General features: G+C 36.9%; 1 protein-coding gene across 2 annotated transcripts in view; it reads right to left on the bottom strand.

Moving 5' to 3' along the window:
- GOLPH3L (golgi phosphoprotein 3 like) overlaps window positions 1–17,967 on the bottom strand; it is a 42,102-nt gene that overhangs the window by 7,026 nt on the left and 17,109 nt on the right. For both annotated transcript variants that reach the window (XM_045896709.3, XM_064588494.1), the window contains exons 3-4: window positions 4,886–5,017; window positions 2,562–2,676 (exon numbers count right to left, since the gene is read on the bottom strand). In XM_045896709.3, coding sequence (XP_045752665.1) covers window positions 2,562–2,676; window positions 4,886–5,017 — 247 coding nt within the window. The remainder of the gene's footprint in view (window positions 1–2,561; window positions 2,677–4,885; window positions 5,018–17,967) is intronic.

The raw sequence follows: 17,967 nt of genomic DNA on the forward strand, positions 1-17,967 counted from the left end.
GGCAGTCTTTTCATGGATATGAGACCAAAAGTGCAGGCAACAAAAGAAAAAATAGATAAACTGGATTTCATCAAAATTAAGAACTTTTGTGCATCCAGGATTACCATCAAAAAAGTTGAAAAGACAACCTACAGAATGGGAGAAAATATTGGTAAATAATGATGGATCTGATAAGGGATTAATATCCAGAAAATATAAAGAACTTCTAAAACTCAACAGCAATAACAATAGGGAGCCAACAGAGTGGCTCAGTTGGTTAAGCATCTACCTTTGGCCCAGGTCATAATCTCAGGGTCCTGGGATCGAGTCCTGTGTTGGGCTCCCTGCTCAGTGGGGAGTCTGCTTCTCCCTCTCCCTCTGTGTATTTGCTAGCTCTCTCTCAAATAAATAAATAACTAAATATTCAGATAAATAAAATCTTTAAACAAAAACAGTAACAACAGAACCTAATTAAAAAAATGGGCAAAGAACTTGAATAAACATTTTTCCAAAGAAGATATACAAATGGCCAATAACCTATGAAAAGATGCTCATCACTGGTCATTAGGGAAACACAAATGAAAACAACAATGAGATATCCCTTCATGCCTACTAGGGGAGCTAATAATTAAAAACAAAATAAAACAAAAAATAGAACAAGTGTTGATGACAATGTAGAGAAACTAGAAAGCTCATGCATGGCTGGTGAGAGTGTAAAAGGGTGTAGCCTGTACAGGAAGTAGTTTTATGGTTTCTCAAAACATAGCACTATCATATGACCCAGCAATTCTACTCCTAGCTATATATCCAAAAGAATGGAAAGCAGGGACTTGAACAGATATCTGTATACTAATGTTCATAGCAGCATTATCCACAATAGCTAAAAGGTGGAAACAACCCAAGTGTCCATCAACAAATGAATAAAAAAAAAAAGGGTAGATCTGAACAATGGAATATAATTTGGCCATAAAAAGGAATGAGATTTTGATATATGCTACAACATGAGCAGACCTTGGAAACATTATGCTTAATGCAATAGGACAGATATAGAAGGACAAATATTGTATGATTCCACTTATATGAGTTACCTAGTACAGGCAAATTCATAAAGACAAGTAGAAAAGAGGTTGCCAGAGAATAGGAGGGTGGGAAGAAAGAATATTTGGGATGATGAGAAAGCTTTGGGTATAGAGAGAGGTGATGGTTACATAACACCTTGAATGTATTTAATGTCACCGAATTATACATTTATGAATGGTTAAGACAATAAAGATTATGTTATGCATATTTTACAATTAAAAAAGTTAACTATATAAATTAAAACACATCCACAAAAAACACATCTGTGAATGTTCATAGCAGCATTATTCATAATAGCCTAAAAGTGGAAATAATCCAAATGTCTACCAACTGATGAATCAATAAATAAATGTGGTACATCTATACAATGAAATATTATTTAGTGATAAAAAGGAGTCAAGGTAAAAATGGGGAAGTTCTAATAAGATTAGTGGATTTTATCAATGTCAATATCCTGTGGGTCATATTATACTAAAGTTTTGTAAAAGGTTATCACTGGGGGATCCGGGCAATGTATAAGGGATCTCTCGGTATTATTTCTTACAACTGCATGTAAATCTACAAATATCTCAGTAAAAATTTCCATTAAAAAAATTGTCCCAGAAGGTAACACTGGCTGTGATCTCAAAGTGTCCTGCTTTCTCCTAAAATTTTATACCACAGATCTACTTACTTATATTAAAGTTTTTGAACTTGCCCTTAAAAAAAAAAAAAAGAGGATGAAGTACTGGAACATGCTAAAACACGGATGAACCTTAAAAATATTATATCTTGGGGCGCCTGGGTGGCTCAGTCGTTAAGCGTCTGTCTTCGGCTCAGGTCATGATCCCAGGGTCCTGGGATCGAGTCCTGCATCGGGCTCCCTGCTCCGCGGGAAGCCTGCTTCTCCCTCTCCCACTCCCCCTGCTTGTTCCTGCTCTCACTATGTCTCTCTCTGTCAAATAAATAAATAAAATCTTAAAAAAAAAAAAATTATATCTTAAGCCAGTTACACAAAATGTACATTTCATTTATATGAAATATCTAGAATAAGCAAATCTATAGAGACAGAATGTAGATTAGTGGTTGCCCAGAGCTGGGCAGGAGGCTTGGAAAAAACTGCTAATTAGTATGGGGTTTATTTTTGGGGTGATGAAAATGTTCTAAATTTAGATTGTGATGATGGTTGCACAATTGTGTGAATATACTAAAATCCATTTAATTGTGTACTTTCCATGGGTCAACTGTATGGTGTATGAATTATATATCAATAAAGATGTTAAACATTTTTCTTGTGAAGAATATTTTTAGAGAACTTATAGGGTGGGGTGGCAGAAGTAAGATGAAACCTTGGAAAACTTTATGTATTGATTAACCATGCCTTTTCTGTCCCTCTTTAATACATTTAAACAGTGAACCATGTATTTCTTACCCAGCAGCTTTAATTCCTGTACTCCTATTCTTGAACTAGTAGCATAAAGATTACAAAGTGTGGGATTTTTTAACCATTTGAGCCATTTTACCTGTGAGTAGCTCTATCCATGTCTGGACGGTTTCTGTGGGTTCAGTTGCTTTGATGTGTTTGAGAGTTTCATCCAGTAAAACATCCCCTGTTGGGCTATCTGACTTTAGCAGTACCTTTAAAAGAAGAATCAAGGGACCCTAGTTCATTTACTTAATTCAAATTAAAATCTTTCAGTATACCATATATGTATTATTGGTTAAGTGTTGTAGGAAATGCAAAGCAACTTAGTATACTGTTCCTTTCCTCAAGAAATTTAAAATTTAGTATGGGATAATAGTAAGGAGACAAAAATAACATTTGAAGTGAACCCTAGCGACAAACTGGATATAAATGATCATGGAAAAAATACGCAATAATAAGTCTTTGGGTCTGCAAAACCAACTTTTAAAAAAATATATTTGAGAGAGAGTGAGAGAGAAAATGCGCAGGGGGGAGAGGCAGAGGGAGAGAGAAAAGTAGACTCCCTGCTGAGCAGAGAGCCTGATGCGGGACTTGATCCCAGGACCCTGGGATCATGACCTGAGCCAAAGGCAGACGCTTAACCAACTGAACCACCCAGGCGCCCTGGAAAACCAATTTGTGAAATAATAAATATAGGAAAGTCAGGAAAGGAACCAGTTTTGGAGAAAAGTTGATAGGTTTGATTTTAACTGATAAGGGATAGCCAAGTTGAAATGCCTACTCAATAGTTAAATAGGGTAGAAAAAGAAGGCCTAGGATTTGATAGGTTAATATCATGGAGGTGACAGATGAAGCTGTAAGGTAAATGATAGCTCCAAAAGGACAGGAAGTTATGCAAAAGGATACAAACTGAGACTTAGATGTTAAGGAATGAAGTACAAGAAATAGGGTACAGCCAGAGAAGCAAGAAAATGTAATATAACAAAGGCCAAGAATGGAGAAAATTTCAAGTAGGAGGAGGTGGTCAAAAATGTCAAATGCCACATATAGCTTAAAAGAGAAAAATAAAGACAAAAGAGAGGGTGGTGATGGAGCACCTGGCTGGTTCAGTTGATAGAGCATGTGTCTTTTTTTTTTTTTTAAGATTTTATTTATTTACTTGAGAGGGAGGGATAGCAAGAGAGCACGAGTGGGGTGGAGGGTTACAGAGAGAGGGAGAAGTAGGCTCCTGGCTGAGCAGAGAACCCGAAGCGGGGCTCGATCCCAGGACCCCAGGATCATGACCCGAGCGGAAGGCAGACGCTTAACAACTGAGCCACCCAGGCGCAGCCCCCCTTTTTTTTTTAAGATTTTATTTATTTGACAAAGAGAGACACAGGGAGAGAGGGAACACTAGTAGGGGGAGTGGGAGAGGGAGAAGGAGGCTTCCCGCTGAGCAGGGAGCTGGATGTGGGACTCAGTCCCAGGACCCTGAGATCATGACCTGAGTGGAAGGAAGACGCTTAAAGACTGAGCCATGAAGGCACCCCTCACTTTTAAAAATATTTTATTTATTTATTTGACACAGAGAGAGAGAGAGAGTGAGCGAGCATAAGGAGGGGGAGCGGCAGACGGAAAGGCAGAAGCAGGCGCCGGATGAGCAGGAAGCCTGACGCAGAGCTCCATCCCAGGTCCCCAGGATCATGACCTGAGCCAAAGGCAGACGCTTAACTGACTGAGTCACCCAGGTGCTCAGAGCATGTGACTCTTGATCTCAGGATTGAGTTCAAGCCCTACACTGGGCACAGAGCCTGCTGGTGATACCTAAAGAATGTAGTTTTGGTAGAGTTCTGAGTATGACAGTGAAGTTATGAGTGGAAAAAATAAGTAGTAAAAAATGGAGACAGAAGTATAGCTCATATGGTGGACCCGACTTGCCGTAAATGGAAGGAGAAAAATCTAATGGTTATTTGAGCATGACTAGAGTTAAACAAAGACTCACCTGACCCATGTGTTTGCCCCCCTACTATAGAACACTCTATTTCATAATGTTATATAGAGGGAGTAATAACAGCATCCTAAAGTGATTTTTCTGCATAAAAAAGACAAAACCATAACCTTCTTAAAACTCTTTAGATGATGGATATTTGAATTTCTCCCTCTGCTATAGGTTAATTAAAACTGTTAGACAATGGAACAACTGAGTCAGTGATATTTATCTTGTCTCACTACTCAGATCTTCCCATTCCCCCCAGGGGCACCTGGATGGCTCAGTTGGTTAAGCATCTGACTCTTGATATTAGCTCAGGTCTTGATCTCAGGGTCATGAGTTAAAGCCCCTTGAAAAAAAAAAAACAAAAAAAAAACTTCCCATTCCTCCAGAATGGAGCATTGGTATCTGCCCTTTCATAAGTTAGGAGGATGTCCACAGAGGTGCTGTACCTTTCTGTCCAGTAGTCGCTTCTTACGCATCGTGGGGGGTTCCAGATAGATTCGACCCCGCATGGCCAGCTCTATCAGGATACCCCCTCGCAGGCCAGATGATATGCAGTCATTCCAGAAAGATGTGTAACCCTAGAGAAGGCAAAAGAGGAGAGAAAGAATTTTTTTTTTTTTAAGCAGAACATTATTATATTTGAATACACAACTTCTATACAACCAAAAAGTAAAACATCACAGTAAAATGGTGGTGAGAACACATGGTATTTCTTTTGCAATGCATGGTTAACATCCTTAGTCATAAATGACCTTTTAGAAATCAGTAACAAAAACACTAATATTCTGAGAGAAATGAAAAAGAAAACACAGAGGAAAATGAAATAACAAGTGACTAGTAAGGTTTAAGGACATATGAAGATGACAAGCCATTTTTTTTGTAATACCACATTTTCAAAGATTAAAACATTGAAATGTAATGTTTGTACTGTTTAAGAAAACAGAAGTCTCATAAACAAACACTGGGAGACAAGACTGACAAGGACAATCTATACCATTTGGGGAAAATTTCTACTTTTGACTCAGAATATAAATTTTGGATATACTTAATTCCAATAAGGTGGAAATACTAGGACTATTTTCAACAAATTAGAGAAATTAAAAATGATTTCTATATAAAGCATGTAACTGCCTAGAAAATTTGTAGCTAATATATGGGTCCAAAAGACTACTAGCATAACAATTTGTTCATCAATATACCCCAAAAGGATACACACAAAACTCCATTAACAGTAGATAATGTCGGGAAGTAGAATTAGGAGGGGGAAAAAAGCATTTAAGAAGTAAAAATAATATCCTTCACAAATTTCTGTGCTTTTTGAAATCTGGAAAAAGGTAATTTTTTTATCAATCAATTTTAAATTTACCCTGTAATAAGTGAAAATTATAAATATGTTCACTATATTTATACTTATGGAAACACTGAAATGAAGCCTTGCCATCACACCATCCTGAGCTTCTCTGTTGAAATAACATCTCCACCATTCAAGCTCCTGAGATTTAGTCCAATGTCAATAACGAAAACAGTCAACATGCCTGGTTACAATTCCCTCCAAGGACACTCTTTAGGTAACTTTCAAACTTGAGCTTTCTCGGTCCAGTTTTTCTGATCTGTGAGGAGTATCCACTCCAACACATGAGACAGAAGTCTCCATACAGTATGAAGACCGTCTTTTGGATTTAAAGATGGTGGCAGAAGCAACAGCATAAGTTTTCTGTTTAGTCATCACAATAATTTCACCAAGGGGTATCCTGGGACCAGAGACTGGAGGTGAAGAACACTTGAATGAATAATACTGCCAATGAGAGGTATTTGAAATTTTAAAGATATTTCAAAAGAACATTTAAACAACAAAAGGGAATTTTAAAAATACAACCAATCTGTGCCTCTCTGTATCCTTGCCTATTGACATCTTGGGAGTATTGGGCTGTTATATCCAATTTTGTATTCCCAGTGGCCATTATGAATAGTTTGTGAGTGATCACAAAGAATGTGTGATTTAGAGACTCTAGTACAGCAGAGAATTATACATACTGAAACAGTATTGTGGGATCCAAGAAAAGAATATGGGAGAAGATGGGATTTGAGATGTACATGAAGAAGAGATTTATAGATAACCTGAGGACAGCTAACATCAGGAACATTCCTCATGCTATGGACTTCCTTAATCTAAGTCTTAACTGGGAACCACAGGAGATGATAGTTCCATGAAAACACACTTCTGCCCTCTTTGTTTGGAATTGCAAGAATTGGTATCACCAGACCTCTCGTTGAGAAAGAATGTTCTGAAAGTGTTATGGACTTGCAGCAAGCACCTTAAGGATGGTTCACTGCGTTGTGATTCATTTCATGTCATATTACATGAACTCAAAGCATAGAATAAGAGAACAGAATCTCTCTTTAATCCCCTTAATCTAAACCCCCTAAATAAGGTTTTCTGTCTGACTTCCAGCTCTTTGTGAATTCTCATGGTTCAGTTGTTTGTTGATAACTGGCATGTCAAATTTTAATTTTTGAAAAGAATTTTGGCTTCTTGGAAATGTTTCCATGACACCCTAAATTTCAGAGTAGAATATAAATAAGTAGAAAAATGTATAAACCATTTGAGCCTTTTACTCCTCCAAGACATGTTTTCTTTGCAAGGTATTTTGATGGGTGGTGTGGTAGAAACCCAGCTCTGCCACTGACTAGTTAAGTGCCTTGGGTATGTTATTTAACCATTTTCAAGTGCAATATCCTCATCTGTAAAACAAGAACACTAATATCTATCCTTCTAAGTTGGCTGTGAGGAATAAGTTAGATGTTACATGTAAGAAGGCGTTTAGTAGAGTGCCTGGCATATAGTAGGCACTTAAATACTAGTTTCCCTTCCCTAGGAGCTATACAAAGATGTAAAAGAAATACCCACTGTCTTAAGGAACAAACAAATCTAACTGGAAATACCACACAAATGTGAGGAAAATTCTGTGATAATATAAATTTTAAATAAAAGCTCAACTGAAAAAGTAGCAGAAGACAGGCAAAAATGACTACTCTAAGTTTGGTTTAGATGATAGCTTTTCAAATTACAAATCCTTTTTGGGATAGTCAAACTTTTATGGGACTTGAACTGGAGTTTGAAGAATAGGTTGAATTTTTCAGAAAAGGGAGGGTTTTCCAGATGAAGATGAAGGAAATCACCCAAATTCTACTATTTTTCAAAAGGGCATTCTAAGCAAAAGTATAAAGGAAAGAGACATCAAATATGTTTAGAGATCTAACTCAAGGATGTGAGATCACGTTGGTTGGGGCCAGGCTGTGGAAAGTCTTGATGTTCTGAACTTTTACTGAAAGGCAATATTGAATCCTGAAGGTTCTGGGCAAGGAGTTACGATTAACACAAGATGACCCGTCAGAGTTATTAGAACTGTTCAACACTCTAGCCATCTTTGGGTGTAGCACTCACTCTCATGGAAGAGAAGCTGGATGAGACGTTGGCAGGGAAGTTCTAGCATGGCTTTAAAGTATCACCTTTAATGGTTACTATATAAATCACTATTTAAAAAAACTTTTTAAATTTACTTTTTACTTTTTAATTTTTTAAAAACAAGCTCCATGCTGAATCGTGGAGCTTGAACTCATGACCCCAAGATCAAGGGCCTCATGCTCCACCAACTGTGCCAGTCACGTGCTCCATAAATCACTATGAATAGTAGTAATGTCTAATATTTATTGGATACTTACTATGTAGACTTGTGTTCAGCTTTTTTGCATGCACTATCTGATCACATCTTCACAACAACCATATAAGGGAGGTACTACTATCCATATTTTAAAGATAAGGAAACTAATGGAGGTTCTGTGACATGACAGGGGTTAGTTACAAAGCTAAAGAGTGGCAAAGAATTAAAAAAAAATTTTTTTAATTCCACTTTTCCTCTTTATTGGTTTAGAAGTTATGCAATCTCTTTACTTTAGGAAAGTTATCCTCGAAATTTTAACATGCATGACAGTTAATTTAAAATTAATACAAAATTTAATTATTTTGAAATGAATCAATATTTAACCACTCTTCTAGTTGACCAATATTTTATCTTTTTTTACCTCACATGTTAGACATTATTATTAGCATTAGCACTATTATTTTATACAGGTAGCACTTACTTAGATTTACTCAGATGCTTACCAATGTCTTTGCTCACCATTCCTACCTGCATCTTAGACCTCCTTTCTGATACCATTTTCCTTTTTCCTAAAGCAGAATTTCCTTAAGTGAAAGTCTTTTGGAGGCCAACTATTTTATCTGAAAGGTCTTTATTTCAACATTGTTTTTTAAACATAGTTTCTCTGGACATAACATTCTAGGTTGACAGTTTTCTCATATCACACTGAAGATATTAAGCCCTCCTCTTTCAGCTTCCATTGTTGCAGTGAGAAATGTATCATTCTTATTGATTGTGGTCACTTGTAGGTGATTTCTCTTTTTTTCTTAGGTCCCTTAAGATCTTCTCTCTTGGTGCTTTGTAGTTTGACTATGGCATGACTGTGTGTGAATTTACTTATTCTGTTTGGCATATGCTTCCTGTATCTGCAGGTCCATTTCTTATTTTTCAAAAATTCTCACTTCTTATCTCTAAGAATTTTAGCTCTCCTCCATTTTCTTTATTTTTTTCTTCTGGGACGTCAATCTTCCTTACTCTAACCCCCATGTCTTTTAATCTCTTTTATATTTTCCATTTCCTTTATCTCTAAATTGCTTTCTAAAGGCTTATTTCATATCTGGTTTCCAATTTACTCTCTCCATCTGTAACTAATATGCTAAACTAACCATGAGATTTTGATTTCAACTTTGATTTTTTCATTTCTAAAAGTTTTAAGCAGTTATTTTTCATATTTGCTTCATTATTTGTGATCATTTCTTTTTGTTGTTCATTTTGTGATTCTTTTATTTAAAATGTCATAGATATTTTATGTTGTCTGATCATTTTAATATATGAGGTCCACGAATCTTTGTGATTTCTGCTGAGTCTTTCTCATGGGTATTTGATTCTTTGTATGTTTAATATTTGATTAAGAAGTGGCCCAGTTTTTTTGTGAATCTGTGAGATCCTGAAGGCCTAAATTAAAGATGTCTTCTTTCAGAGAGGAAGATCTGTATTTGCTTCTGCTGAGAGTCAGGCATGAAGGGACTGGGGGACTGCCACACAACTGGGATCACATTTATTTTTTTTAAAGATTTTAAGTAATCTCTACACCCAACGAGGGGCTCAAACTCACAAACCCAAGATCAAGAGTTGCATGTTCCACTGACTGAGCCAGCTAGGCGTCCTCAACTGGGACCACATTTAAACCTAGCTTCCCCATTTCTTCTCAACTCTGAGGTTTATTCCTGAGTGTCCATTTCCTGGATCTCAGGACTGATTTGATAATTTGTCCCAGAGCAATCTGGTTTTCATGTTTGTTTATTGCTCACCTCTAGGATTTTAAGTTTGGTGTTTGTTGGGGACCCTGAAGATTTTTTTTTTTTTTAAAGATTTTCTTTATTTATTTGAGAGAGAGAATGAGAGAGAGAGAGCACAAGACGGGGGAGCGGGAGAGGGAGAAGCAGATTCCCTGCTGAGCAGGGAGCCCGATGCGGGACTCGATCCCGGGACTCCAGGATCATGACCTGAGCCGAAGGCAGTCGCTTAACCAACTGAGCCACCCAGGCACCCGACCCCGAAGATTTCTTAATTTCCAAAGGTCCAACAGTACTTTAGAAATTATGTTTATTCAAGACTTAATATCTGACCACTATACTGCCAGAGATGGAGGTCTTCTAATTCCAGTTTTCCCATTACAGCCAGGATGATCTTTATGCTCAGATCTAATAATGATATAACTCTCTTCCCCTCTATTTAAAAATCTTTGCAATGCTTCTCCCAGTCAAGTCCAAATTCCTTAGTATAACACTCGAGCCAAGAGGCTACTCACTGGTCTCTCCCTGGCCTCTTTCCCCTAGAACACTATGCTCAGCTTTCCAGAACTATTTTTTTTTAATAAAGATTTTATTTATTTATTTGACAGAGACACAGCGAGAGAGGGAACACAAGTAGGGGGAGTGGGAGAGGGAGAAGCAGGCTTCCCGCGGAGCACGGAGCCCAAGGGGCTCGATCCCAGGACCCTGAGATCACGACCTGAGCCGAAGGCAGACGCTTAATGACTGAGCCACCCAGATGTCCCTCCTTTAATAAAGATTTTAAAATTTATTTTATTAGTAATATCTAAATCCAATGTGAAGCTCAGACTCACAACCCCGAGATCAAGAACTGCATGCTTCTCAGACTGAACCAGCCAGGCGCCCCCAGAACTATTTTAAGTACTCTTAATATATCATTTTTACCTACTGGCCTTTGTACACATTGCTCTCTGTCCAGAAGAACCAGTACCCTTCTTTCCCCAATTCCCCCTTGTTCTTAAGGACTGTGTAGAGGGAGGCGCCTGGGTGGCTCAGGTCATGATCCTGGAGTCACTGGATCGAGTCCCGCATCAGGCTCCCTGCTCGGCAGGGAGTCTGCTTCTCCCTCTGACCCTCCCCTCTCTCATGTGCTCTCTCTCATTCTCTCTCTCTCAAATAAAAAAAAAAAATAAAAAGAATCTTAAAAAAAAAAAAAGGACTGTGTACAGGGATCACATCTCCCATGTACCTTCTCTAACAATGTCTTTCCTTCTACTCCACCCTCAAGGTTAGGTTCCCCACCTGGGTGTGCCTATATATACTTATCCCTTATCATTAATCACACTGTAATCAGCTGCCCTCAGTAGACTCTAAATTCCTTAAGGAGAGAGTACTGGACTAATACATAGTATTTCTCAATGTTTCTTCACAGCATAAATTTATGATTGAAAGTAAATATGTTAACCTGGCAAAAGCTCAGTTTGAACCATATACATCCCTAAACCTATCCATATTTCCTGTGGACCTGATCTTAGATTCAAAGCTGGGATCAGTTCTGCCTCTACCTGCCTCTTTAAGGAGGGAGCAGACTTTTTAAAAGATTAATCCTTGGTTTTATGCAACTCAGCTGCCTAATTAAGGTTAAACTATAACTTTCTTCAGGATACATAATTTATTTAGGCATAACTTTTATATAATCTTGGTGATTTTATAAATCTCAACAGGTGTGCAAACACATCTGCCAGTATTAAAGCAATTAGAGGAAACTAATTTGTTTGTTTTTTCATTTCTTCTTGACCACGTTACTTCTGTTACAGTAACAGTGATGTCAGATTGTCAACAGAACTGTAAATGAGAAGCACTGTAAATAAAGAAACAATGAAGAGCAGGATGTAGAAATTATGTTTTTTAATATCATTCCCATCATAGCATCTAATGTAAAACTACCCAAATGGGTTTTTTTTAAACTTTCTTTTTATTGAGTCAAGCATCATAATAGAAAAAAGCTTAAAAATACACATGTGGAGTTTAAAGAAATAGTTATAATTATAAGGTCCATATTCTTCTAAATAAATATATCCAGCTGTACTGGTGAATTCTCAAAACATCTATAATAAAGATTCTTTGTTAAAGGGCCAATGCTTTACTATGCAGGATGATCTAGCACATGCATACTGAAGTTCACCATTCAGGGCACCTGGGTGGCTCAGTTGTTAAGAGCTCAGGTCATGATCCCAGGTCCTAGGATCGAGCCCCGCATCCCCTGCATCAGGCTCCCTGCTCACTGGGAAGCCTGCTTCTCCCCCTCCCACTCCCCCTGCTTGTGTTCCCTCTCTCACTGTCAAATAAATAAGTAAAATCTTTAAAAAAAAAGATATTTAAAAAAAATAAAGTTCACCATTCAGTCATTAAATGTAGTTACCAAAGGCTATACACACGAGGGAAAAGAGAAAGAGGAAAATTTTAGGATCTACTAAAACAAATGGAATCGCACATTGCCTCATGACCAACAGAGAATCTTGAAGACTTGGCAGAATGAGATCTTTGAATAGTGAACTTTGTCTTAATTAGAAGTGTAATAAATGATTGTAAAAAAAGAAAGGAAAAAAGATCTTATTATAGAAATGGATAACTTACAAAGTGAAAGTTTATCCGGAGGGGATAAGTCTAGTGTGTACTTTCTAGATTTTATGTACATATTCTATCTTTATTATTATTTACAGAAACAAGATCATACTGAGTGGCAACTTTCTCAGTTAACCATTATTTTGGCTATCTTCCCACATGAGTAAATACAGATCTACCTCATTCATCGTAATGGCTACATAGTATTGCACTTTAGATGTACTATAATTTATCTATTCAAGACTTTACTGGTGTACATTTGCTTAAAATTTTTTGTCATTACCAACAAAATGCTATGAAGACATACTCATTGTGTGTTCTTCCTAGAAGAAATTTTGGGGTCAAAGATTATACATAGTTACATTTTTTAAAAAAGAGTTATTTATTTATTTGAGAGAGAGACGCACGGGCATGGTGGTGGGGGGTGGTGAGGGGCAGAGGGACAGAAGGAGAGGGAGAGAAAGTCCTAAGCAGACTCCCCACTGAGCCAGGAGTGTGACTTGGGGCTCCATCCCAGGATCCCGAGATCACAACCTGAGCTAAAACCAAGAGTTGGATGCTTAACATACTGCGCCACCCAGGTGCCCCACATATTTACACTTTTGATAATGTCATTTTGTTCTTATAAAAGGTAGGGCAATGAGATGTCTTTTTTTTTTTAGATTTTATTTGAGAGAGAGAGAGAGAGAGAAAGCACAAGCAGGGGGAAGGGCAGAGGGAGAAGTAGACTCCCCGCTGAGTGGGGAACCCGACACGGGGCTTGATTCCAGGACCCCAAGATCATGATCTGAGCTGAAGACAGATGCTTAACAGACTGAGCCACCCAGGCACTCCAGGCAATCAGACTTTAATAAATTCAGACAGTCAACATTTTATGCTGAATTTCTATCTAGTCAAGTATTCTTTATTCGAACTTCCTTAAAGACACGCCTTAAAACAACTCTGAAAGTTAAAGATTTTAAAGTTGCCTGCTTGGGATAAAAAGGACAGAAAACAAAAAAACTTAAAGCATCATTAAAAACTATGCTAACAAGGAGTTTTAAAAATAATGTTAGAAAAATTCTTATGTAGGGGCGCCTGGCTGGCTCAGTTGGTGGAATATGCGACTCTTGATCTTGGGGCTGTAAATTCGAGCTCAATGTTGGGTGTAGAGATTATTTAAAAATAAATTTTTTTTAAAAAAAGAGAGAAAACAAAAAAAGAAAAATCTTATGATAAAGTTTAATGAAAAACAGCCAAATACATAATTGTATATTCAAGATTATCACAATTACGTAAAATACCTTACTTTAAAAAATAAGGCTGCTTTAAAAAATGGTTTTCTAATTTTTCCAAGTTACATACACTGACAAAACATCATTTTATTAGGAAAAATCTCAGAAAAAAATCTTTCCCTCTCTCCAAATCTGAAGATTCAATATTAAAACTGCTTCACCTTCCACGAGAAAAGGAATCTTACTGTGTCTTTTTTTTTTTTTTAAGATTTTATTTATTTGTCAGAGAGAGAGACAGTGCACAAGCAGGGGGAGCAGACAGGCAGAGGGAGAAGCAGGAGCAAGGAGCCCAATGCGAGACTCCTCTCCAGGACCCTGGGATCATGACCTGAACCAAAGGCAGATGCTTAACCAACTAAGCCACCCAGGCATCCCCTTACTGTGTCTTCTTAAAGCCTTTTCTATATGCCCAATGTCTGTGTAATGATCTCTAGGGGATGTCAAGAATTACCAGAAAAAAAAGAATTATCAGAAAATTATACAAGCAAAACTAATTTTTTTCTCTAAAAATTACTTTTTAAAATTTTTTTTTTAAAGATTTTATTTATTTATTTGAGAGAGAGAGAATGAGAGACAGAGAGCATGAGAGGGAGGAGGGTCAGAGGGAGAAGCAGACTCCCTGCTGAGCAGGGAGCCCGATGCGGGACTCGATCCCGGGACTCCAGGATCATGACCTGAGCCGAAGGCAGTCGCTTAACCAACTGAGCCACCCAGGCGCCCTCTCTAAAATTTACTTTAAAAATAGTAAATGTACTGTTTTTCTTTAAAGTGCTCTACTGAAATATTAGCTTCCAAGATTTGAATTAAGTTCCTCTTTTATAAAGCAATGTGATTCATTCTAACTCCAGTTAATATTTCTATGTCCACATAGCCAATAGAGACATTTCATAAAAGAGATTAAGCATTAAAAACTCACTCTGCTTAATCATAATGGGGAAGGAGGAACTGTGACCTGGATGTTATTCCGGTTTAACACATGATTTCAGCATGACTAAGGATGGACTAAACAAATGGACAAAATTTCTCAATCAACTTCATGAAGATTATATCCTTTCAGGCTTATTCAGGAAGTTGGGTGAAATATACAAAGCTAGTCATAATGATCAGTTTATTAATTTTCTCAACACCAGCTGAGGTTTTTCTTAAGATAAAGCTATTATCAAAGGTTCAGGAAAAAGGGTGCCTGGGTGGCTCAGTTGGTTGGGTGACTGCCTTTGGCTCGGGTCATGATCCTGGAGTCCCGGGATCGAGTTCTGCATCGGGCTCCCTGCTCGGCGGGGAGTCTGCCTCTCCCTCTGACCCTCCCCCTCTCACGCTGTCTGTCTCATTCTTTCTCTCTCAAATAAATAAATAAAATCTTAAAAAAAAAAAGTTAAAAAAAAAAGTTCAGGAAAAAAAACCCCATGATAATGCCTTATCGGCGAAAAAGAAATTCAAAATAAAGGAAAGCAACTGGTAATCTTTATATATTCCTACATAAGCTTTAAATCTCACTGCCAACAAAAATATGCTTAATTTTTTACTCTAAAAAATTTAAAAGTGATTATAGCACCAAAACCAGTAACTTACATGCCTTTCTTTTCCCACAATTTGCTACTTATGAGAAAAAAGGATAGTGCTACACACTATCCAAAGAGAAAAGAAAATAGATAGCTGAGAAAAGGGAGTAAAAATCTGAAAACACATATGTAACTCTAAATCTATTTCCCCACAACTCTCAAATAATTTAAAATAGATTTAGAAACACTTTAAGGCAATTACGGCATCAAATCTCAGAAGAGCAAAACTTAAGTAAATGCTGATTCATTTTGTTTTCAAACAGCTTTCTCCCTGATTAAAAAGTAGTACAGATATATTTTAGAAAATTTGGAAAGAAAAAAATTATAAAAAATTAAAATGACTCAGAAATTTCATCATCCTATTATCTTATGTAAAACCAGATTTTTCTTTATACATACAATATACATTTCTTCTCTCCTAACCACTAATTTTCCCATATGCTTCTTCCCCAACTTCAATTTTGGAGCTTTCCTTCAAAGAATAGCTTTGTGTGAATTATGAAATGACAAAATGTATATATTACAAGTTTTCACAAAACACTGGGGAATAGAGGTAGAACAAACTGAGAGTGGTAATTTCATCATCTTTCAGAACAGGGAGTCAATAGGATATTGTGTAAAATGGAATCATGTGGTTAAGAAAACATCATTTTTCTTTCTTTTTAACATTTTTGGCTTAATGTTCCCAACACACACGAAGTGGAGAGACCATGAACCTCTATATATCCATCATCTAGCTTTAACAGCTACCAATATAATCATCTCTCTTCTATAACTCTCCCTGCTCACCAGATTATTTCAGTATAAATCCAAGTTAACATATCATCTATAAATTTTACCATGCTTTCCCCAAGGCAGGAAGGTTTAAAAAAAAAAAAACTGTAATACCAGTATCACACCTAAAAATTAATAAGAATTTTTAAAAATTAACAAGAATTCCTTAATTTTATCAAATATTCAGTGAGTCTTCAAGTTCTACCAATTGTTTAATACATACATATATAGTTTTAAAGATTCACTTATTTTGAGAGAGAGAGAGAGAGCATGCACACATTGGGTGGGGGAGAGACAGAGAGGAAGGGAGAGAGAAACTCAAGCAGACTCTGTACTGAGCGTGGAGCCCAAAGCGGGGCTGGATCTCATGACCCTGATGTTATGATCTGAGCCAAAACCAAGGGTCAGCTGCTTAACTGACTGTTCCTGTTTATATATATACATACATATAAGTATATGTTTACATATATACATACATACATACATAGAGAGAGGGGGAGAGAGGGAGGGGAGGGGCAGAGGGGCAGAGGAAGAGGGAGTGAGAGAATCTTAACCAACTGAGCCACCCAGGCATCCCGGGAGCGAGAGAATCTTAAGCAGACTCCTTGCCCAGTGTGGAGACTGACTTGGGGCTCGATCTCACGACCCTGAGATTATGATCTGAGCCAAAATCAAGAGTCGGATGCTCAACTGACTGAGCCACTCAGGTGCCCTACTTAACACTTATTTTATTTTATAGAGATATTTTATAGAGATAATACTGACTTCATAGTGCTATTGTGAGAATTAAATTACATATATAAAATATTTAACTCAGAATCTGACATGTATAAATGCTCCATAAATAAAGTAAAATAAGACAAAGAAATACTGTGTAATCTCACTTATATGTGGAACTAAAAACAAACCAGGGATTGGCAGGGGTAGGGAGTGAGGGCGTTGTTAAAAGGTACAAATTTCCAGTTATAAAATAAATAGGTCTTGGAGATGTAATGCTCAGCATGATGACTATAGTTGATAATACTGTACCATATATTTGAAAGTTGCTGAGAGTTCTCATCACAAGAAAAAAAATTTGTAATTGTGTGGTGATGGATGTTAACTAGACTTACCATAGAGATCATTTCACAATGTATACAAATACTGAATCATTATGTTGTGTACCTGAAACTAATGTTATATGTCAATTATATTTCAATTAAAAATAACCATATAAATTTATAATTTAAAAACCGGGAAGTAAAGGAATAAAGATGGGAGCAAGTGTAGGAGATATATTAACTTTTATTTTTTATAGCAAGAAGTCAGCTGGATATTGTCCAATATTGAAACATTTAGTTAGAAAAAAATGACCCCAACCTCTTAATAATCTTTCTTAAGCTTAGAAAGTAGTGTTTTAGGAGATACCTCTTATAATAAAGAAATGTCTGAAGTTCAGTAATTCCATCAGTTTCACTTCATTTTCTTTTTCTTATGCTAAATTTAAGTAAAATTATATTTATTACATTTTACTTTTAAAATAGCAATATGAGGGGCGCCTGGGTGGCTCAGTCGGTTAAGCATCTAAGTCTTGATTTCAGCTCAGGTAATGATCTCAGGGTCCTGGGATCAAGCCCCAGGTTGGCTCCACACTCAGCGTGGAGTCTGCTTGAGATTCTCTCTCCTTCTACCCTCCCCCTGCTCTCTCTCTAAAAATAAGTATAAAATCTTAAAAAAAAAAATAGCACAACTAGAATATTGATTCCATTTTGTTAAAAAGATGATAAGTGTAATGTTATTTGACTTTTACATAAAAGGGTAATTGAGGTTAAACTGAATATTGCTTTTCTTTGTCACAAAATACTGTTCACTAAAAAGCCCCACTAAGGTTAAAAAAAGAG

Source organism: Mirounga angustirostris, unplaced genomic scaffold, assembly GCF_029215605.1.
Source record: "Mirounga angustirostris isolate CCGP_5_RB_7025 unplaced genomic scaffold, mMirAng1.0.hap1 SCAF_4, whole genome shotgun sequence".
NCBI classification, from domain to species: domain Eukaryota; kingdom Metazoa; phylum Chordata; class Mammalia; order Carnivora; family Phocidae; genus Mirounga; species Mirounga angustirostris.